This window comes from Narcine bancroftii, chromosome 13, assembly GCF_036971445.1.
Source record: "Narcine bancroftii isolate sNarBan1 chromosome 13, sNarBan1.hap1, whole genome shotgun sequence".
In the NCBI taxonomy this organism is placed as follows: Eukaryota; Metazoa; Chordata; class Chondrichthyes; order Torpediniformes; family Narcinidae; genus Narcine; species Narcine bancroftii.
Window position 1 is genome coordinate 34,405,800 of NC_091481.1, and position 23,125 is coordinate 34,428,924.

A 23,125-nucleotide genomic window follows, 5' to 3' on the forward strand; every position below is an offset into this window, starting at 1 on the left:
TCATTCCCCAGAAGCTGGGACTCAACACCCCTCTCTGTAACTTGATCCTGGACTTCCTGACGGAAAGACCACAGTCTGCCCCATTCGACAGCAGATTGTCGAGCACCATCACTGGCGCACCTCAGGGCTGTGGGCTCAGCCCGCTCCTGTTCAGGCTACTGATCCACGACTGCATCGCTAGGTCCAGCTCCAACAGTGTCATCAAGTTTACAGATGACACGACAGTTGTCGGCCTCATCAGCAACAATGATGAGTTGCACCACAGAGAAGAGATGGAAAATCTGTGAAATGGTGTGAATGTAACAATTTGAATCTCAATGTGGACAAAACAAAGGAGATGATTGACTTCAGGAGGACCAGGAACGACCACCCTCCACTGCACATCAACAGCTCTATAGTAGAGAGAGTGGAGAGTACCAAGTTCCTTGGAGTTCACTTAACTAGTGACCTATCATGGACACTCAACATCTCATCACTTGTCAGGAAGGTGACTGCACTTTCTGAGAAGACTGAAGTGGGCAAGACCACCGGCGACCATCCTGTCAACCTTCCCATAGGAGCTCCATCGAGATCGTCCTGGCCGGCTGCATCACGGTGCGGTACGGTTGCTGCAGAGAAATGAATTAGAGGTCAAACCACAGGACCATAAAAGTGGCAGAGAGAATCACTGGAGTCTTCCTTCCCTCCCGCCCCCCCAAAGTGACACTATCTTCCGGAAGGGGATGCTTTGAGGACAGCATCTTTCAGGTGCGCCCGTCAGGAAAGAGATACAGGAGTATCAGAGCCAGGACCACCAGACTGAGGAACAGTTTCTTCGCTCAGGAAATCAGAATGCTGATCGACCAAAGGAACAGCTCACATTGACCCTACGAAACTCATGAAGTGATATTTATGTATTTTGTATAGATGAAATACTTATCCTGCATATGTATTGTTTATCTGTGTGTGTGTTGTCTGCTATTTGTTTTTTTGCACCAAGAACCCAAGGACGCCATTTTATCAGGTTGTAATTGTACAATTAGATGACCATGAACTTGACGGTTATGGCCAGGTAATTGGTGATAAATCTGGTTGCATGCACTGTGGAGAAATGTTGCTCTAAATTCCTGTGTGGAAAGGAGGAAATCTTAGCATTCCAACAGAAGTAAAAAGTATGTACCATTAGCTATGAATGCTCCACTCTTTTGTAGTAAAATTTCCACAAATTTGTGCTGCCTTAACTGTGGAAAGTGACCAGATTGGGCAGCTGTTTTTCCTGGTGGTCATATTTCACATGAAATTCTCCCAACCCAACTTCTAACCCACTCCTGTCTCTCGCTCCCAAATGACTAATCCCCTGGGTTTTTAAACACTTCAACCTCTCCATATGAAAGCCAAAAAATAGGAACTTCAGAAGCAGGACATCTGAAATCAAAGCAGAGCTGAGATTACTGATTGTGGGTGGGGGGGGGGGGAATAAATGGCAACTGTTGAGAAGAAACTAATGACTTCCTCAGAGGTGATGACGAGGGATCATTGCTCTGAAGGGTGAATGGTTTCTCTTGCCTCTGATGTTGACTGACCTGCTGAGTGTTTCCAGCACTTTGTTTTTAACGCCATGTGGTAGCGAGTTCCAAATTCTTGTTGCTATGAGGGGAGGTTTTCCCTCCATTTGCTGGTGAATTTAATCTCTCCATCTTGGGAGAAATCTTACTGATCGAAGATGATTTGAAAGACCTCCAGGTTACCCCCACCATAGCTGCCTTGTTTCTTGGACTCCTGCTTCGGCTTTTCTGATAACTGTACCCTCAAATTTGACATCCTTGATAGTCAGAGCACATAAGCAGGCCCTTCCGCCCATCATGGCCATGCTGACATTCTATCCAACGCTCATCCCATTCTGCAGAACTAGGACCATATCCTTCAATCCCTTGCCTATTTGACCGTCTGTTTAATTGCCTCTCTGAGCTGATGGCACAGCAGTTGTATCCGAGTTGATTGAATTCCTTAGTTACTGAAGTGAGACAATCTCTCGAACTTTCCTTCAGGCATCATGCATCAGAAAATTGCACTAATTTTATAATCCCACAGATAATTTAAAATCCGGTTGCGACTAATTAGTTAACTAATGACAGCATCCTCGAGAGCCTTGTGATCTCAATGAATTCACGCACCTTGTGATTGTGAGCTTTAATCTTGCGATTTTCATTTTAATGTATCAGGGAGCAAGGTAGGAGACAATTTTCCTTGAAGGTCGGTGGTTAGAGCCCTGGCCTTTTAAACCAGGGGTCACGAGTTCATTCTTCGCTGAGGCCTCATTTCTGCAAAGGGCACTGGACAAAGTGGCAGCTCTCGGTCTTCCTTACAGTAGACTAAATTAAAGAATTTCATGCATGTTACATTCTAAGCATGACAATAATGGAACCTTTCCCTTTTACCCTGACCCACAACATTATTCGCACGCTCTGTGTATGTGCGAGCTCCGGTCCTGTGGAATTTGTTCAGTCGGCTCATCATTTTGTTGAACATTTGTTGTATTCAAAAGTGGGAGAACTGTAGAGCCACCTTTGTTCAGGACCAAAAGCAGCAACCTTCCACTTCGTGGCCAGTTCCCACTGGAACGTGAGGACCGAGATTTTTGCGGACTTTCGGGGTTGATGGAGCCATTTTTAGAACGATCGTTTGGACTGCTGGGGAAAACTCTACATCCAAGTGGAAAGACTGTTCCTCACGTATTATACTTTGACTTGGACATCTTTCAAAGGGAACCCACTTGGAAAGGTCTTCCCTCTTGGTTCCATTCCCAGGTAGAGTTGGAATGCAAGGGATAACCCACTCAACATTTTTTTGTCCTTTCCACTCACATCTCACTTTAAGTAATCCCTGTGCCATCTGTGCTCTGTGATTAGTAAGGGATTTCTTAAGGTGGTGAAGTAGGAAGGGAAGGTTGAGAATCACTGCTCTAGACCCAATTGGTACTGAAATATTTTGCTTGGGAAAAATTGTCATAGGACAATTTCCTTTGGAGTTCTGAAACCGTGTACATAATGAGTCACTGAGGTACGATTAAACAATGGTTTTCAACCTTTTTCTTTTCACCCACATACCACTTTAAGCCATCCTTTACTAATCACAGAGCATCTATGGCATAGAGAATACTTGAAGGATTTCAGATTCTAACCTGGGTCGCTGGCACTGCAGTAGTGTTGCCTACTGTGCCCCCTCCCTTGGGACATGAGAGGACTGGAAGGCCCAGGGAGATGCAGCAATTTGGCACCTCAGAGGTCAGGATTAAACCTGGGTCACTGGAGCTGTGAGGCAGCAGATCTTACCCTATTTCAGCCAACTACCCTCTCAATTTTCCAAACCACCACTTGCACATTACAAGCCTTGCCAGTCCAAACTTTTACCTTCAGATAACCCAGCCATTCTCTGCAATTGTTCACTGAATCTTTCCCCCAAACTACAGTTAACACATCCACATCCTTCCCGAAGTAAGGAGACTGATACTGTACGCAGTATTCCAGAAGTGGCGTCCTTTCCATTTTTACTTGGACTGGGAATCCCCGTGAATATTTCCATGAATGTTATTACACCAGCCTAACCTCTCTTTTTTCTTTGGCTTGGCTTCGCGGACGAAGATTTATGGAGGGGGTAAAAAGTCCACGTCAGCTGCAGGCTCGTTTGTGGCCACCACGATCCTGTGGGCAATTTCTTTAAAAATAGAAGACTGGGATGTTGATACCATGTAGTGGGGTTCCTACTGTTGAAGCTCGAGGTTGAAAGAAGACTCTCCCACCGGGAAAGTGTAATCGACGCTGGCTTTATTCGGCTGCAGCTCTGCCTTTTATAGGCAGCCGACTGTGTCACCGGCGGGGCGTGGCTTGAGCGAGGCCGGCTGCTGATTGGATGCGCGGGCCCGGATCGAACCCCCTGTGATCCACTGGTGGCGATCGGTCGATTCAACTGCTATTCCTGCGGCCTACGGGAGCGGGCGTCTCACCCCGCCTGCTGCCTACCCGATCATCGTGTTCGATGGCTGTTTGTTGTCTCGGGTCACTGCAGCTGACTCATTTGGGGAAAACCACTACAGTACACCAATGTGCTGGAGAAGCTCAGCAGGTCACGCAGCATCCCTAGGAGTTAAAAGGTTTGGTTGCCTTTTTTGCTCTCTGCGGATGCTGCGTGACCTGCTGAGTTTCTCCAGTTCTTTCTTTTGAACGACACTAGCCCCAGCACCTACAGATTTTCTTGTTTAACTCCACTGTTATAATAGAAAAGTGTGTTGAGAAATTCTCAAGACGGTGTTGGTCGACGCTGCTGCTTGTCACACTAGGGTTGCATGTTATTGCGCTGAATATTGGTGTTCGGCTCCTCCTTGCCTTGGAGCTCACTGGCCACTGGCTCAAACAGGGCCAGTGACACGGCTAGCAAGGAGCTCCTGCAGAGATGGGGAGGGAGGTGACAGACTATGGAATGCTTGGGGATAAAGATCAGCAAGGTGGGACTTGGCGATCAGGGGTGGGAGAAGGGTAAGTGGCTGATGGTCAGAAGCGGGGGGAGGCCATCATGTGTACGGGTGGGTGATGGACAAGGGGGATCTATTTAAGCTTGTACTCTTTGGCAGTGAGAAGAGTTCTTCTGTGAGCAGGTTAACACTAGCATTCATATAGCCGTGTAAAGCGCACAATTGCAGAGGGTAGAGTTGCAATCAATCAAAATCAATTGGTACAAAGCAAGGTGGTGGGCTTCATTCCGAAGCATGATGGCTGTGAGGAAACTCTCCTCAAGTCTGTTGGAGTGTGATTTCACACCTTTTGAGAGGAGGTGGTTTGTCCAGGGTGTTAATGGGACCTTCAGTATGCTTGTTTGTCTTTCCGAGCAAGTGGGTAGATGGCCTCCATGTAGTGAAGTCCAGGAAGTAAGTTGGGGAGGGTGGATGAATTGTGGAGTTGGGGTGTGTGTGTGTGAATTATGGGAAAAGGCGGTCTCAATGTGGAGAAATGCTTCAGAGTTTGGCCTCGCAAACCATGCCTTGCGTGCCCAGTGAATGACCAGTGTGGTCCAGGTCCACCGATAGGAACAGTGTGTGGGGAAGGGTATTGTCCTTGTCCTCGTGTGGAAATTCGAGTAGGATTCTGGTACCAGGAAGTGGCTGCTCAAATGCCCTGATTGTGGACAGGCAGAGAAATGGTCACACCAGGATCAATTCTGGTTTGAGAAAATTTATTTTGATTGGCTGGCAGTGGACAGTTCTGCACCGAGCTGTCCAAGTTCAAGGGCATGGTTTGTAATGTACTTTGGCTATTCAACTCACAATGACCTTGGGTTGCTAAACAAGGAAGTAGCCTGTGTCCTCCTGGTTTTGGAGCTGTTGTTAGTGTCTGGATTGCCAACTTCAAAATGAAATCTTTGAAGTGTGAATAAACAGAAGTGGGCAGACTCGTCTAAATGTTCTCTGATGACGCACCTCTGCTTGAAGATGACTGCTGTCCAATAATGATTGCAGAAACTAGTGTGGAGTTGGCATTTCCTACTTGCTGAACCGCATAAAGTGCACATGGGTCCATCCTGATGCTGCACAACGTGTACTTGCGTACACCCGTCACCATAAAGGGAGTGGCAGATGCACTGGTGTGAAAATTTCAGTTTAATCATTTGGTAGCATTCAATTCTGAAAATTCGGCAAAGCACACTTCCTGTTCAAACGTTCGACCTTGCACCTGCTTTAATTCCAACAGGGCATGAAAGCCTCCTTATAAGGGGCACATTTGGGAAACAGATGCGTGCCTGTGTAACAAACCCAAGTAATCATTTCAGAGCCTGTTCTGAAAAATTTGAGAACTTTGCAAGCAGGCCAAAGATTGTACCACTTGGTTTAAAAGAAAACATACTTGGTAACCTCTCAGTTTTATGGTTGAGATCTCATCCTGGGTGTTGATTTGCTCCTCTGATCTCTTGTATTTTAATAGAGTTGCCTTGCAGGTAGTATTGGGAGGATTAGAGATTTGTTTCCTCTTTCCCACTTCTCCAGTAGAGCAATGGGCCCAAGGAAATCAGCACCAAGTTTCTCAATCCCATTTGTTGGTCATAAAATATAACTGGCCCTGTGAAATTCCTGGTCTATACATCCACCCAATCACGTTAACATATAACTTAACAATTACAGTATGGAAACAGGCCATATCGGCCCTTCTAGTCCGCACCGATTTAAGTGAAACTCCACTACCTGCTCCCTGCCCATAACCCTCCAACCTCCTCACATCCATGCACTCATCCAATCTCCTCTTAAATGACAGAATCGACCCTGCTGCAACCACCTCTCCGGAAGGTCATTCCACTCAGCCACCACTCTCTGAGTGAAGAAGCTTCCTCTTAGGTTACTTCTAAATGTTTTGCCCCCTAACCCTTAACTTATGACCCCTCGTTCCAATCTCCCTTACCCTCAAGGGGAAGAGCCTATTCACATCTACTCTATTCCCCTCATAATTTTAAATACCTCTATCAAATCCACCCTCAACCTTCTGCGCTCCAATGAATAAAGACCCAGTCTACTCAATCTTTCTTTGTATTCTAGATACTGCAATCCAGGCAACATTTTCGTAAATCTTGTCTGCACCTTCTCCGCCTTATTGATATCCTTCCTATAATTTGGGGACCAGAACTGCACACCATATTCCAAGCTTGGCCTCACCAATGCCTTGAACAGTCTCAACATCATCCCCCAGCTCCTATATTCTATGCCTTCTGCCTTGCTGTGCACACGAGTTTCCAAGCCAGGCCATGGTACTTTCAAGACTACACTTGCACAAGTTCAATCAAGAGCCCCTTTTCCACTTAATTGGCCATGCGGTGTCCCGGGATAGGACATTGGGCCACCCTTAACTGGGACACTAATTGTTTTTCCACTAAACACAACTCATCCCCGGGGATCAGAGTGTTCCACTTCAACTGGAAGCGGGTGACCTTTCCATTGGTTTTATTGGCACGCCGGCGTCAGCAAACGTTGGGGATATGAGTTGGGGTAGAGATGGTTAATCCCTGGTGTGAAATTATGTGATTTGACACTGGCGTTCGGACAATGTCCCTTTTCCACTGGACCCCTGTCCCAGTAAATTCCCAGCTAATTCCTGGGACAGGTGTGGCAGTGGAAAAGGGCATGCAGAATATCCGCAGAGTTTAGGTATTTCTATTTAGTGGCTCTTACCGAGGAAGCTATGTTCAGAAGAGTAATTGCACAGATCTGATCCTCTGACCAAGATACGCTATCAGTGAGAAAGCCACAAACTTGGTCAAACAGAGAGCTCCTTTGGTTTGATTGCTTGTGAAGTTGCATCCAAAATTTTCTGTGACTTGTGATTTTTTTTGGGCTGGGAAGAAGAGGAACCACAAAATTATTTAACTGAAGTAGTGAAATTGGTGTGTGGGCACACTTTACCTTTGCCCTTCAAAATAAGAGCAAAATTGAGTCAGATTAATTTCAGTTCAATTTCACATGCACGCGGCAAGGTGAACATCCCCAGACTAGATGCACAGTGGGAGGGGGGAAGTAGTCATCTCAACAACTTTGCAGCTGAATGTGTGAATCTTATTTGCTGTCTTAACGTCCCCCGCACCCCACCCCCCAACCAATAAATGCAGTATTTTTCTTTGTACAAGTGGAAGTGCGATTTGAGTAATACTGATGCTCGAGTTGGGTGTCAGTGCCTAACTTGTCTAACCTTTGCTCTCAACAGTCGTCCATTCTCCAAGAGAAAAGCTCTTTCAGCAAGAATTCTGTGAATTGAACTGGCAGGTAATGATGAGTTTATTTTTCAGTTTTATAGGCACCATTTAAGCCTACAACCTTTTTTCTTCCCACTCATGTCCCACTTTAAGTTGTTCCTCTCCCATCGGGGCTCTGCGATTAGTCAGGGATTGCTCAAGGTAGGAAGGGAAGGTCGAGAATCACTGCTCTAGACCCAATTGTTACTGAAATATTTGGCTTGAGAAAGCCCATTTCCTTTGGAGTTCTGAAACTGTGCACATAGCGAGTCAATGAGGAGCGATTAAAACAGGGGTTTTTAAACTTTTTCTTCCCACCCACATCCAACTTTAAGCAATCACTTACTAATCACAGAGCACCGATGGCGTAGGGATTACTTAAAGTGGGTTGAGTGGGAAGAAAAAGATTGATAACCACTGATTTAAGCTGTCAACTGTGCAATCAGTTAATTCATTGCTTTTATTTTTGACCAGGATGAACTTTTGAAAATTTAGACACTTATAATGGATTGAGATGTTCAGTGCTTCCAAATATAAAACACAAAGCTATTCACGTTGACAAAATTTTAGAAGTTATATTTTTAAGTTTTTTGGTCATTGTTCTTCCCTTCCAACTGCACTGATTGGAGTCACATCCTGACCCAAAATGTTGACCACCCACCTCTCTCCATGCCTGACCCAAGTCCCTACAGTTTCCCACTGTTTGGTTCGTTTGTCCTGTGGAAAGACTCTCCCGTTGGCAGCTTTGCGGTTCACACCCCTTCAGCTGAGAGTTATCGGTGGGAAAAGTGAAACCAGTCTGTTACACATGCTTTGAGCAGCTGGCTGATTTCTTTGGTTCCCTGGTATTTCTCACAGGGAGACCATTTGGCCCATCAAGTCTACATACAGAGTTATTCCATCAGCTTCGGCCCCCTGCCATATTTCCCTGATGCCTATTCTGCTCTGCTAACTCAAATCCCACCTGATTTAATACATGATCTTGAAGATGCGGTTCCTTAGGTTCAAGGACAATTTATTTTTCTGCTGTCACCAGACACCACCTACTGTTCAAGTGTACTTGTCTCTATACCCTGCTTGTGGTCCTAGAAACTCTGTTCTCTGCACCTATGTTCCACTTTTCTTTTTCCACCACCTGTGTTCTTGAGGCCGGGTTGACTTGCCTGGATCGTATGCAAATCAAAGTTTTCTTGGTGCACCTGACAATGGGGGGAAAAAAAGAGTTAAATTCTCCTTGTACCCTGTACTAGGATTAATTCAACGGCCATTTAACCTTTGGTATGTGTGATAAAACTCATATGGACGCGGGGAGAGCGTGCAAACTCTGCACAGAGAGCAACAGGGGTCACGGAGCTGAGAGGCAGGCACATTACTTGCTGTTCTGCTGCTGGTGCTAACCAGACCTGGAAATTGGCTAAGGAAGAAAAACCATACACCCTGGAGTTCTTGGAGGTGCACCATGCGAGGCAAAGTGTGCAGCCATTTTGGTTCATCCCAATTTCCAATGGAAATCCTGCCCTTTGGAAAATGGGATTAAGTATTTGGCGGTGGTACCCACCCAATCAGGGATGCTGGTTCCCGTCGTATCTTACGGACCTGATTATGTCCTTTGCTCAATAGTTAGCGAGGGAAATTTTAGTCAGAGGCCAACTGTGGCCTTCATTTACAACTCTGAAAAGAGGGCATAGGCCTCTAAAGTGCTGAATATGGTGATATTTGGTTGCACTTTAATATATTGATAACATTCTTGCCACTAAAGCAGGAGTGACTTTTAACCCCAGTGTTGTTTCCGTCCTTGGTGACGTGGAGGCACTCCCAGCCTGGATGTCAGGATGGTGATGTGGGGAGGGGGGGGGGTGGTGAAGGATCTGGACACCCACGTGCTATCACCATATTCTTTCCCTGCCAGCATCCATCTACCACTTCTGCTTCGCTCAGTTCTCCATATGGTCATTGAGCGACTTTCCCCCCCCCCCCCCACCTCGCAGGGCAGGGGCGCATTCATTGTATCCTTCACCTATTGAAGCATCTTCCTTCCTTTGGCTTGGCTTCGCAGACGAAGATTTATGGAGGGGCAATGTCCACGTCAGCTGCAGGCTCGTTTGTGGCTGACAAGTCCGATGCAGGACAGGCAGACGCGGTTGCAAGGAAAAATTGGTTGGTTGCGGTTGGGAGTTGGGTTTTTCCTCCTTTGTCTTTTGTCAGTGAGGTGGGCTCTGCTGTCTTCTTCAAAGGAGGTTGCTCCCCGCCGAACTGTGAGGCGCCAAGATGCACGGTTTGAGGCAATATCAGCCCACTGGCAGTGGTCAATGTGGCAGGCACCAAGATATTTCTTTAGGCAGTCCTTGTACCTCTTCTTTGGTGCACCTCTGTCTCGGTGGCCAGTGGAGAGCTCGCCATATAACACGATCTTGGGAAGGCGATGGTCCTCCATTCTGGAGACGTGACCTACCCAGCGCAGTTGGATCTTCAGCAGTGTGGATTCGATGCTGTCGGCCTCTGCCATCTCGAGTACTTCGATGTTGGTGATGAAGTTGCTCCAATGAATGTTGAGGATGGAGCGGAGACAACGCTGGTGGAAGCGTTCTAGGAGCCGTAGGTGATGCCGGTAGAGGACCCATGATTCGGAGCCGAACAGGAGTGTGGGTATGACAACGGCTCTCTCTGTATACGCTAATCTTTGTGAGGTTTTTCAGTTGCTTGTTTTTCCAGACTCTTTTGTGTAGTCTTCCAAAGGCGCTATTTGCCTTGGTGAGTCTGTTGTCTATCTCGTTGACGCATCCGATGAAATGGTGCAGCCGAGATAGGTAAACTGGTTGACCGTTTTGAGTTTTGTGTGCCCGATGGAGATGTGGTGGGGCTGGTAGTCATGGTGGGGAGCTGGCTGATGGAGGACCTCAGTTTTCTTCAGGCTGACTTCCAGGCCAAACACTTTGGCAGTTTCCGCAAAACAGGATGTCAAGCGCTGAAGAGCTGGCTCTGAATGGGCAACTAAAGCGGCATCGTCTGCAAAGAGTCGTTCACGGACGAGTTGCTCTTGTGTCTTGGTGTGAGCTTGCAGGCGCCTCAGATTGAAGAGACTGCCATCCGTGCAGTACCGGATGTAAACAGCGTCTTCATTGTTGAGGTCTTTCATGGCTTGTTTCAGCATCCAGCTGAAGAAGATTGAAAAGAGGGTTGGTGCGAGAACGCAGCCTTGCTTCACGCCATTGTTAATTGTGAAGGGTTCAGAGAGCTCATTGCTGTATCTGATCCGACCTTGTTGGTTTTCGTGCAGTTGGATAACCATGTTGAGGAACTTTGGGGGGCATCTGAGGCGCTCTAGTATTTGCCAAAGCATCTAAATGTCCCTTAAATGCATTGATAGTGTCTGATTCAACCAGCTCCTCAGACAGTGCATCCCATATATCAACCACTGATTTTTTTTTTAAATCTTGCCCTTTAGATCTCCTTGTTCCTCTCTTCTTAAATGTGTACACTCCAATTTTTATGGCAGCAGATTTGACATTGGAATCATCAAAAGTGCAATTACAAAGCAATGCTGCTTAATGAGGAACAGAACTGGTCTGCAAACATTTGCCCGTTCCCTGTTTTGTTTGTGTGTGTGTGTGTGTGTGTGTTTGGAAGCCAGGAGGAAAAAGTAGTTTGTGACTGATTTCCATACCTGGCATAGTAGGCAGTCATGATGAAGGTGCTTCCAATACCGTGAGCAAGCGGAGGTTTGCATATGTAAAGGAGCAGTCAATGCAATGTTGTTTTTCCCCAAAGCAAATGCTATGTTTGCTGGCAGTAGCTGTAGGACAACCTTGAAACAGCAGTAAGTGCACAAGCCGCAATCCCGTCTGCCTGCAGTCATACCTCCCACTTCTGTGATCACAGCGATTGCCCTCGCTTCCATTGAGGGCTCCTCCCTTCCCGCTGGTGGAACAGGCTGCCGGGGGGAGTAGTAGAAGCAGATCCATCAGTGACACTCGAGGCCTCTGGATAGGCGAGTGAATATGCTGAGAATGGAGAGCTATGTATTGGGCAGCACGATTAGAGAATCGATTAGCACAGCACCAGAGACCCAGGTTGGCACTTGCTGCTGTTTCTACACATTCCCCATGACCTCCAGGGATTTTTCCCCTGTTCTCCAGTCTCATCTTTCCCTACTCGCACCCATAACCCTCTATTATTCTTGAATGCATATGCCTGTCTGTCATTAAAATGTCCCAATTGTACCAGCCTACAGCAAACCCCCAGCAATGCATTCCAGACACCCACTATTCTCTGTGTTTATACAAAAAAAACCTGACCTCTTAACAATTCCCCAAAATTTTCCAATTTTCCTCCATTCACCTGAAACAGGTGACCTCTGGTACTTGCTATTGTTGTCCCGGGAATAAGGTTCTGACTGTCCATCTGCCTCTCTTGCATTCCTCTATGGTCAGGTCACTCCTCTGACCATGTGCTACTGGTAACATGTAACCCAGTGCTACCTGCCAGGTGGTCGGCGATTAAACCAGTCCCGTTCCCCCCCCCCACCAGGCTTGCCTAGTGCGGAGGGTGGCTGGACCCCCCTTCAGGATGAAAAACAAGACCTGTCAAAGGGCGGACGAACCCTCTCATAAGGTCAACGGCCATCTAGCACAGAAAGCGCATCCATTACATGGAAGCCTGGTCTGGCCATTCACTGCCACAGAACTCCCCCACCCCCCTGCCATCACACCAGCCATCTTGGACCTCATCTTTCTGCTGGATCCGGGAGAGAATGTTGAGAGGGTAGGTCTAGACTTGTGCAATCCCCTACTTACATAAAATCCATTCACGCACACGCTGTTCCTTTCTGAGGAGTGGGGTATCCTCATATCAAACTGACTGAAAGTAAACATCATCATCCTACGGGATGGACAGCCCGAAAAAAAAAATTGTCACCTCTTGTTAACTCAAAATGTTTTTAATCACCAGAGTTTTAGTGCGATTTTTGATACACTTCAGCAGAGACTTGTTGGCTGAAGGGGCCTGTTTCTGTTCTGTGGTCCACCAAAGCTGCCTGCCTCCCACCTCTCCCTTCATCCATAAAATCTCATTTGCAGGGCATATTTGCCATGTTGTGAAACATTGCATCGGTATCTCAAAAGGCAGAAGGGCCCCATTCTGTGGGGATTCGTATCCGATTGGAATTGAACGACCTTTTGATTGAGTCACGAACTGAGACAGCAAGCCCACACTGACAATTAAGCTCCCGCCTACGTTAATCCAATTCTCACCATATTCCCGTCAGCCGCTTCTCCCGCACCCTTGTATTCTCAGGAAAGTTCTCGGGGACCAAGTAACCTCTTGACTGACACACCTTTGGGACATGGGTGGGTGGGGGGGGGGGGGGAACTGAAGCGCCCAGCAGATAAGCATACAGTTATAGGGAGTCATGCTTAACTTTGCATCAACGTCACTGGAGGTCAGGTTTGAATTGGGAGTAGGGGCAGGGGTCTCACCCATTTCAAGATTCAAATTATTGTCATTGTAAGTAAAACAGTGTCATATTGCACAAAATTGCTTTTGCCTGCTTAAGGCAGCCAGATTCGCTGTCGGCAGAAATTGCCTGAAGCGCCTCTTACAGTCAGAGAAAGGGAAGCAAAAGAGAGTGCCTTTTCTCTTTTCCCTCTCCACTCCCCACATCCCCACCCCAGAGTCACTGAGTGGGTGTAGATTCGCCTCTAGTGCTTCCGCAGCCACACAGAGTCCAGTCCAAACCACTGGCGACTCGAGCTCCAGGTTCAAACCTCTGACGTGGTCAGAAACCCTTGCATCCCGGTTCCGATCAGCCAGTTTCGAGGCAGACTGCCCCCGGCGCGGGTATCCCAACAGCAGTCTCCAGCAGCCCACAGCCTCCATGGGTCCCTCGCCTTGAGTCGCCATTCGTGAGTCTTTCAGCCTCAGAGCCCTCCCTCACTGGTCGCCATCCCCGTCTCTCTACTTCTCCTTGGACGTGCGATGTTAAAGCAGCAGTTAAAAATGGCATCAGTCTGCAAGTACTGTGAATGGATAATGAATTCAGTGACAGTTTAATTAATAGACCTTAACTGATGTCATTATGATCTAAATATGTCTGAGCCTAATTAGATTTTGCCTTCAGCTCACCTCCCTTGGTCACGTGATCTGTGTGGGTGCCAATCTCTCCCAGTTATTCCAGCATCCCAGCCAAAACTAGGGCTTTGTGTTTGGGGAATCCCATCAAACCGGTTTCAGGGAAGTTTTCGTGTTATAGCTCTGGTGTCGGTATGAGCACTTCTGCCCTTGGATTATGGGAATAAATGACCTCTATTCAACCCCATATTGTCACGTGTGGAGGAATCCTCAGCTGTGTGGCCTAAGTGATAGCTCTTCCAGATATTCTTCCGTGGTACCTGGTGAAGATGGGCCAAGCATTCTGGTGCAGATGGCTACTCCATTTTGGTTTTGTGCTTCGACTAACCACTAGGTTTACGCAAGAACCAAAGAAATAGGACCAGGAGTTGACCATCTGACCTGTTGAGCCACGTAATGGCTGATTATGGCTGTGGACTCAGCTCCGCTGACCTGCCCATTCCTCGTAACCGATTCTTAAAATCTGTCTGTGTCTTGAATACGTTCAAGTGAAATTGCCTCTACCACCTTATTTGGTGGAGAATTCCACAGATTCGCTGCTGAATATGAGATCTGCAAGAGACTTGTCGTTAGCGTAGTGTTAACGCAATACTACTACAGCGCCAGCAACCCAGGTTCGAATCCCCAGCTGTCTGTATGGAGTTTGTACGTAATAGCAGTAACATGGAAGTCTGACTCCCATCTCCTCATGGGTAGGTGGTCTTTGGAGATGAATATCTGCATCCCACTTGAAAAGGTCATGTACAAGAGCATGTACACCTTCCTAAAAAATCTGGCAGGCTTATTTAGAGCATACAGGTACTTCAGTGGCGTCAATATAGGGTTACAATCACTACTGGCTACCCAGTAGACCTCTGTGAAGATTTTGACCCTGTAGTCTTATTGCGTCTCCATATGTTTTACTGTACACACTGGCAATGGGATGTTTTGTTTCTTTATCGTTCTTTCTCTGTTTAAAAGGATTTGTGTGGAGGGAGGAGGTTCTCTTGATGTTTTGGTATAATTGTCTTTTTTTTATATTTTATTTAAGATCAACATGTATATAACAATTTTTTTAAAAACCATATCTCATTGTAACTAAGTTATTAATTAAATGCCTATTTGTTTTGTATGAAAAAAAATTGCTAACTAAACCCTTTCCCATCCAACCCCTACCACCCCCACACTAAACAAAACTAAAACAAATTACCAAAAAAAACCTAACTTACTAAATACCTCATGAATATGAATATATATTGAATTGGATTGGCTTAGGAAATGCTCAAAGATCACTAGAAAATGTTATTTATTTATTAAGGGAAGACTTCTCTGGTCAAAGGAATTATTTATAAATCCAAACCTAATGTTCGAGTATACGGGCTCCAAATCTGTAAAAATACAGAATATTTACCTCTTAAATTAAATATAATTTTATTTCTAATGGAATACAACTTTGAATCTCTGTTTGCCATCTTCCTAATGTCAAGGGACATCTGATTTCCATGTGACACCAGTATATTTCCTGGCTATCACCAGAGCTAATTTAACAAATTTCAACTGAAAATCTGAAAAAAGTAATTTAGGAGTTATATTTTCAAAATTCCCCATCAAAAATAACTGGATTCAACAGAAAAACAACACCTGTAACCTGTTGCAAAAGTTTACTAATAGAAGCCTAAAAAGATTTAACTTTTGAACACAAGCATGTAGAATGAAGAAAGGTTTCAATATCTTCACCACATCTAAAACACTGATCTGATATGTCCGATTTCAATTTCTGAGGCGTAATACATAACTGATGTAAAAAAAATTATAATGAAGTAATCTATCGTTAGATATAACCTCTTTACATAAATTTTGCCAAATTTGTTGATCTAGCGATATATTTAAATCTTGTTCCCATATTTATCTTGACTTAAATCTAATTTAGTTGCTTTCTCTTGTAATTTCATGGATGCTGTTGAGATAAATTTAATTGGTATGATTGTTAAATATATTTAAAATGATAAATAGTATATAACCAAAACAAGGAGTTTGTACTGTTATGAGCCAGAGGATCCCAAAACCCAGCAGCAATAGAAATTCACCAAGGCAAATGGTTACCTGAACAAAAATTGCTTTTAATTATCTTTAAACATAAAAACAGGATCAAACTTATTACTATTAACTTAACTTAGCCTAATTTAACACCCTTCTAATTCTATGCGCAGATGTATGTAATGTGTACATGTTCAGGAAAATTATTTGCATTAATAGTCTAGTCATTCATTTCTCACTTCTCCAAGTTCACCAGTATCAGGCAATTCTCATACAGTGGACAGAATTTAACATTTATGTATTTTCAACAGACTCTAGTGTTTAAAAGTAAATGGTTACCGCTCAGGAAGGTTATTATTGGTTTCAGAGAGAGATTTGTTGCTCGTTGGACACACACAAACTGATTTCCTCCAATCAGCCACTTCAAGAGTCTTGCTGAAGAAGCTTGCCCCATCATGATAACCTCTTCTTCCAGATCACCAGAGTTCCTCTTGTTTCCCTTATTTCAGGAGAAACACTCTAGCCAGCCATTTCCTCTTGTAAGGACTACAAGGGTTTTGAACAGGCTGAACTCAGAACTTGCAACTTGTCTTCAAAATGGGGTTTTCAACAAGCTTGCCATGTTGCAGCCTCAAAAGCCACTGTAGAACTCAGTTCTCTCTCTCTCTCTCTCTCTCTCTCTCTCTCTCTCTCTCTGTCTCTCTAAGAATCCTGTTTTCTTTCCTCTCTCTGCTTGTAAAAACCAGAACCCCTCCCAAGGCTCCAAATCCAATCCTTAAAAGATCTTTATCAGCACCTGAGCCCAGACTTCTCCATTTGGACCTACTTCTGAAGTTCCTTCCGAAGCAGTTCCATTGTCTTTTGCAAAGCCACTGGTGCCTGCATGTCTAACTTCAGCAAAGCTCTTGCATTTTAAATGAGATGTGAAGTGACCTACACTAAACCCCCCACAATCTATCTCTTTTAAAAACATATTTATATGTAATGTAAAATATAGCCCATAACAGTACTTTTTCCTGTGGCCTAAATGGGTTTCCTCCTGATGCTCCAGTTTCTTCCCACTCTCTCTAAAATGTAGGGGTTGCCAGGTCATATGGGTGTAATTACAGGTTTCCAGGGCCAGAATGATATACTAGTGTTCTTTATAAAAAAAAGTGGAAAGGCAGGTCAAAAATGGTTGCATTTCAGTGCAGGTATTCGGATCATGCCAAAGTGCATTGCATCACAGCTGAGCTACAAATACTAGGTAGCACTGGTGAACTCTGTCCAGTATAGCAACTTGGCAGTGGTGACGGACATATTTTTGTTTCTCCTGTCCTGCCCCCAGATTTTACATTCCTTCCCCAGAAGAGGGTGATGGTTATGGTAGCAAGCGGACAACCATGGAATGGGGGTCCATTTTTATAAAAATGGAATAAATTGCTTAGGATTTGAATCTGCGACACACATCGAGCACTGTGGAGCTCTCACCAGCATGTGGGGAGGGCTAAATTTGCAAAGCATTAGAGATCAGTCACACTGGCCTTCCATACATCTTTTTGTGAATGCCTCAATGTGGTGGCAACTCACAGAATAGCCCCCTTTGGGTTCCTCTGGTCTCTCTCTATTACCTCCATGCTCACCATTTCTACAGGAAGCCTTTGTCTCTAATCGCCCACTTTTCCCCATGAGACTCGTGTGCAACCACCTGACCCACCAGTTTCTCTGGGCCCCCCCCTCCCCCTCTCTTTCTCTCTCTCTCTCTCTCTCTCTCTCTCTCTCTCTAACTCTCTCCCCCCCCCCCGTCTCACATCTGCCAATCCCCTATCACTGTGGATCGTGCTTCACCTCTTCATCGTTCACCAATCCCAAATGTGGGTGGGGGGGGGGCCTGCCCTCTTTACTCTGGCTTCTCGACTACATTCATCCAGCTATGATGAATGGTTTGGGCTCAAAACATTGACCGTTCTTGTTTTCCCACGGACACTGCTCAATTCCATGAGTTCCTCCAGCAAGCTTCAGATTCCAGCTGGTCAGAGACCCGTGGTGAAACCGCAGCACACCCAGAGCAAACTTTGCACTTCTAGCTGTCCTTGCTTTCAGATGAGGGCTAGAGATCCTTTTGAACGCTCCAAAATAAGCCAAGAGGTTGCCCGGCTGAAAAATCACTTGGAAATAGCGTGCAACAGCACTCAGCCTGTTTCTCAGTGTCCTTCTGCAAACGTTGACTCCTGAATGTTAAGACCTTTGGCCTTAGCACCTTCCTGCTGTAAGCTCCCCGACACAGAATTGTCATCTGTTCAATGACAGATCTCTGCTCACAAAAGCCAACGTTGCAGGGCTGTACTTCCCCTAAATCCAGGTTATTTATAGGACGGGTGCTCAAATGCCATGCCTTTACTGAGACCTGCAACCTTAAATGGAAAGGCTTTGTCAATGTCACTCTTTGTCCTGGACTCGGGAATCATTCCAGGCAGCTGCTGCTCTCTGCTGGATCCTGGAGTCAGCTACTCTCCACCCAAGCTTCAAGCTCAGTGAGGAGAGACTTAATCTACCCACGCTTCAGTAGGCAGAGTGGATGTTCCCAGTGCAGGCATACACACGCTCCACTTTTCAAAGACCTCCTTTGCCAGCAACACGTTTTTTTTTAAAATTCAGGTGCTAGAAATCTGAAATGAAACCTGTAAGTGCTAGAATTGCTCATCAGGTCACGCAGCATCTGAGGTGAGAAAAACAGTTGAAGTATTGGGTTGAAAGCCTCTATCAGAACAAGCTGGTTTTGAGAAAAAATGGGTACTGTACTTCACCTTCCTCTTTGGAATCGTCTGACAGCCTTGCAATGCTTTCACACCCTTCCTCCCAATACTACATTTAAGAATCTGCAGCCAAGAGTGCAGCTGCTAGTCTAAGTGATGACAGATGTGAGGTTTTAATGAAACTGGCAAAATGCAGCATAACACTAGAAACTCGACAGCATCATCTTGGTGAAGGAATCGCCTAATTGCCGCTCGTAATATAGCTTTAGCATTTGGGTGAAGTGGCCGTGCTCTTTCCCCTTCACTGTGGTTGCACACTGGTGTGCTTTGTTGGTCAGTCTTCCTGTGGGTGGAGCCTCCACGGTCAGTCTCCGCAGTTCCACTAGGCCTCTATTACATCAGCAAGGGCTGAAACTTCCCTCCATTGGCAAGAGCCTCTGCAGAATGGGTATGAGCTTGGCATTCGTACTGTTTGCTCTGGTGTTTCTCAAAGGTTTAAAAAAAAATTTGGTTAATCCAATTTGTGTTCTACAAATATTTGAGACCAGGGTTGTTGAGGGGATAAGTTTTCAACGGCTCATCCAGTTGGTGGGTTAATTGGGGGGGGTGGGGAGGACAGCGAAAATACAAAGTGTTAAGTGTTGTGAGTTGCAGGGATGTGGGAGATGTCTAGCAGGCCAATATTCACGAACAGAGGGAGAATAACTAAGGTAATATCACAGGATTACTTGTACCAGAAATGGCCACTTCTGATTGGATGTGAGTTACCTGAAGTTATGGAGTCCAGGCGACTGCTACATGCCCAGACAAATAGGTGAGGTACTATTCCTCGAGCGTGCTTTGGGCCTTAAGACACAGCAGCAGCAGCTCTACATCAAGAAAAGCAGTGGAAGCAACTTGGGCATAAATATGTTTTATCAAATAAGATATTCCACTGCTACCTTCAGATAAGATCTTTTCTGCAGGACAAATTAGGTCCAACTATGGCCCTACCAGAGCGCAGTGATGCAGAGGCCATGATTCGAAGGGGGAACATCTTGGCGATGTATTTCTTGCTCCAAATGGAAGGACCCAAACCAGGCCTTCACAAATCAAGGCAGAGGTGGGGGTTGAACCTAGGAATATCGATTGATGAGCTATGCTGATCCGACCTGTGTTGAATCAGCATTGGGTGCAATCATTAATGTGCGGTACAGGCTGGTACAACTTTCTACACCAGCTGTACCTGATGCTGCAAAAATTGAACAGATCTAAGCCAGAATTGTCAGACCAATGTTTCTGATGCGGCATTGAGACAGGACCCTTTGTGCACACAACCTGGACATGGACCACGGTGAGGCCCTTTTGGGTGGAACTAGGCCAAGTCCTAGAAAAAAAATCATAGGTAAAGAATTCCCACAAGACCCAAGGTTGTTCCTGTTGGGAAACATAATGGACATAAGACTTACAATCAAGTTGTCCAAATTCCAAATCCAATTCATAACAATCTCAGTAACAGTGGCCAGGATATGCACAGCGGTTACTTGGAAGTTCAAGTCCTGCCTGAGCATTGAATACGGAAATGCAAAGCTGTGTTCTCCTGGAGAAAATTACCTACAACTTTTTTTAAAAGTATAACACTTTTTTTGAAAATGTGGCAACCATACTTAAATTCTGTAGGGGCACGATTATAGTGTGGACCATTGCACTTCGCTGCCCTACCTTCCCTGTCTATCCCTCGATCAGTGGGGGGGGGGGGGGGGTGTGGGGAAGTATTCTCATCCCAAGTCAAGAGAAGAAAACAGCCTGAGCACTGGCCGCCGTGTTGTGTCGAACCCATAAACCCCAATATATGTCTTATACCTTTGTTGTGAGTGTCTAGAATGTTGTGTGTAACTGTGGTTAGTGAAGTGTTAAATGTGGGGGTTGGGGAGGGAAGGAGATGAAAAGAGCTTGAACTCTCCAGAAAACCGTATGAAATGGATAATTGTAACTTTTGTCGATGCTGATCCCGTTAACATTGACACCGATAATGTTGAGAGCTGTTTGAGTTAAAGTTTAGAAAAATCATAAAATATTCAAAAAGACCAGTGGAAGCGCCACACTTAAGTGGTGGCCACACTGGACAGCCCCTTTGCTTTCTATTTGAGCTGCAGATCAGTCTTTACTGAATGGTTCTAACCTTTTCACTTTAAGTGGAAGTCCTGGGTGGGATACTTGTTGCTGTGTGTGTGTGTTTAACAAAAAGGCAATTATGTGTTCCAACAGACTGAAAGCTGCTGCAAACAACCAGTATTCAACGTTGCTAGACCTGAAGGACTGAGTGGAACTCCTCAATACACACTGCCATATATTCCACAAGGGAGGAGCCAGAAGTCCGTAACCACGTTGGCTTGCACACCATTATTGGGTAAGTGTTAACTTGCAGTAGGAACCTGTGCAATAAATGTGAACACTTCTCTGCTAGCTTAAGCTGTCCTTAAGACTGTAATTCTCAACTGGTGGTACATGGGTTTGTTGCAGGTGGACTGCAGTTTGCTGATGCAATATTCAAATGTAGAACAAAAAAAATCTACAAGATGTACAGGCCCTTCGGCCCACAGTGTTGTGTTGATCTCAAAATCTAACAACTGGCTAGACTTCCCTACTGCATAACCCTCCATTTTTCTCAGTTTCAGATTGTTATGTCTCTGGAGTTACTTGGGAGGCTTCTTAAATAACTTAGAGATGCAAGATTCAAATAACAGAAGAGACTTTACTTATGATGCCTTCCTTTTTTTTTCTTTGGCTTGGCTTCGCGGACGAAGATTTATGGAGGGGGTAAAAAAGTCCACGTCAGCTGCAGGCTCGTTTGTGGCTGACAAGTCCGATGCGGGACAGGCAGACACGATTGCAGCGGTTGCAGGGGAAAATTGGTTGGTTGGGGTTGGGTGTTGGGTTTTTCCTCCTTTGCCTTTTGTCAGTGAGGTGGGCTCTGCGGTCTTCTTCAAAGGAGGTTGGTGCCCGCCAAACTGTGAGGCGCCAAGATGCACGGTTTGAGGCGTTATCAGCCCACTGGCGGTGGTCAACGTGGCAGGCACCAAGAGATTTCTTTAGGCAGTCCTTGTACCTTTTCTTTGGTGCACCTCTGTCACGGTGGCCAGTGGAGAGCTCGCCATATAACACGATCTTGGGAAGGCGATGGTCCTCCATTCTGGAGACGTGACCCATCCAGCGCAGCGTGGACTCGATGCTGTCGACCTCTGCCATCTCGAGTACTTCGACGTTAGGGATGTAAGCGCTCCAATGGATGTTGAGGATGGAGCGGAGACAACGCTGGTGGAAGCGTTCTAGGAGCCGTAGGTGGTGCCGGTAGAGGACCCATGATTCGGAGCCGAACAGGAGTGTGGGTATGACAACGGCTCTGTATACGCTAATCTTTGTGAGGTTTTTCAGTTGGTTGTTTTTCCAGACTCTTTTGTGTAGTCTTCCAAAGGCGCTATTTGCCTTGGCGAGTCTGTTGTCTATCTCATTGTCGATCCTTGCATCTGATGAAATGGTGCAGCCGAGATAGGTAAACTGGTTGACCGTTTTGAGTTTTGTGTGCCCGATGGAGATGTGGGGGGGCTGGTAATCATGGTGGGGAGCTGGCTGATGGAGGACCTCAGTTTTCTTCAGGCTGACTTCCAGGCCAAACATTTTGGCAGTTTCCGCAAAGCAGGACGTCAAGCGCTGAAGAGCTGGCTCTGAATGGGCAACTAAAGCGGCATCGTCTGCAAAGAGTAGTTCACGGACAAGTTTCTCTTGTGTCTTGGTGTGAGCTTGCAGGCGCCTCAGATTGAAGAGACTGCCATCCGTGCGGTACCGGATGTAAACAGCGTCTTCATTGTTGGGGTCTTTCATGGCTTGGTTCAGCATCATGCTGAAGAAGATTGAAAAGAGGGTTGGTGCCAGAACACAGCCTTGCTTCACGCCATTGTTAATGGAGAAGGGTTCAGAGAGCTCATTGCTGTATCTGACCCGACCTTGTTGGTTTTCGTGCCTTCCACCATCTCAGGAAACTGTTCTCATGCACACACTACAGTTACCAAAGTGAGAAGGGTATATTCTTATCCGGTTACAAAATAGTTCACATTATCCTGACTATTTAACATCCCTCCTTCTCAAGATAATGAAAAATTTTGTGTTCTTTATCACTTTATTTCTAGTGCAACTTAAGTAACTAAACTTGCACACTAGTTTATTTACACAACAATTTTTAAATAGTTCTTATCGATATCGCACTGGCGGCAGTATGTTGCTTCGCCATCGTGTGGATTTGGCTGCGACCATTGGGCTCTGTCTTGCTGGTACACATGGAGGTGATGTCACTTGTTGGGCTTCACCTGACAACTGTTGTGTTGATGTTTTGATATTAGTGGTTGTGGTCTCTTCACTTGATACCTCACTTGATGTTGGTGCTGCAGGGTTTGCTGGAATTAAAGCTTTCTGCTTCATCACATCTTGTGTCGGCCGGATGTGAATTCTGTTTCTCCTCAGCTGATTAC

The 23,125-nt window shown here is 45.7% G+C and overlaps 1 protein-coding gene across 6 annotated transcripts in view; it reads left to right on the top strand.

Annotated features, from left to right (window-relative positions):
• The window catches only part of lrmp (lymphoid-restricted membrane protein), a 174,894-nt gene that overhangs the window by 103,584 nt on the left and 48,185 nt on the right, over window positions 1-23,125 (top strand). For 5 of the 6 annotated variants that reach the window (XM_069908443.1, XM_069908444.1, XM_069908440.1 and 2 more), the window contains exons 19-20: window positions 7,716-7,774; window positions 20,868-21,009. In XM_069908443.1, the coding sequence (XP_069764544.1) occupies window positions 7,716-7,774; window positions 20,868-21,009 (201 nt within the window). The remainder of the gene's footprint in view (window positions 1-7,715; window positions 7,775-20,867; window positions 21,010-23,125) is intronic. The other variant, XM_069908446.1, reaches the window with a different exon arrangement.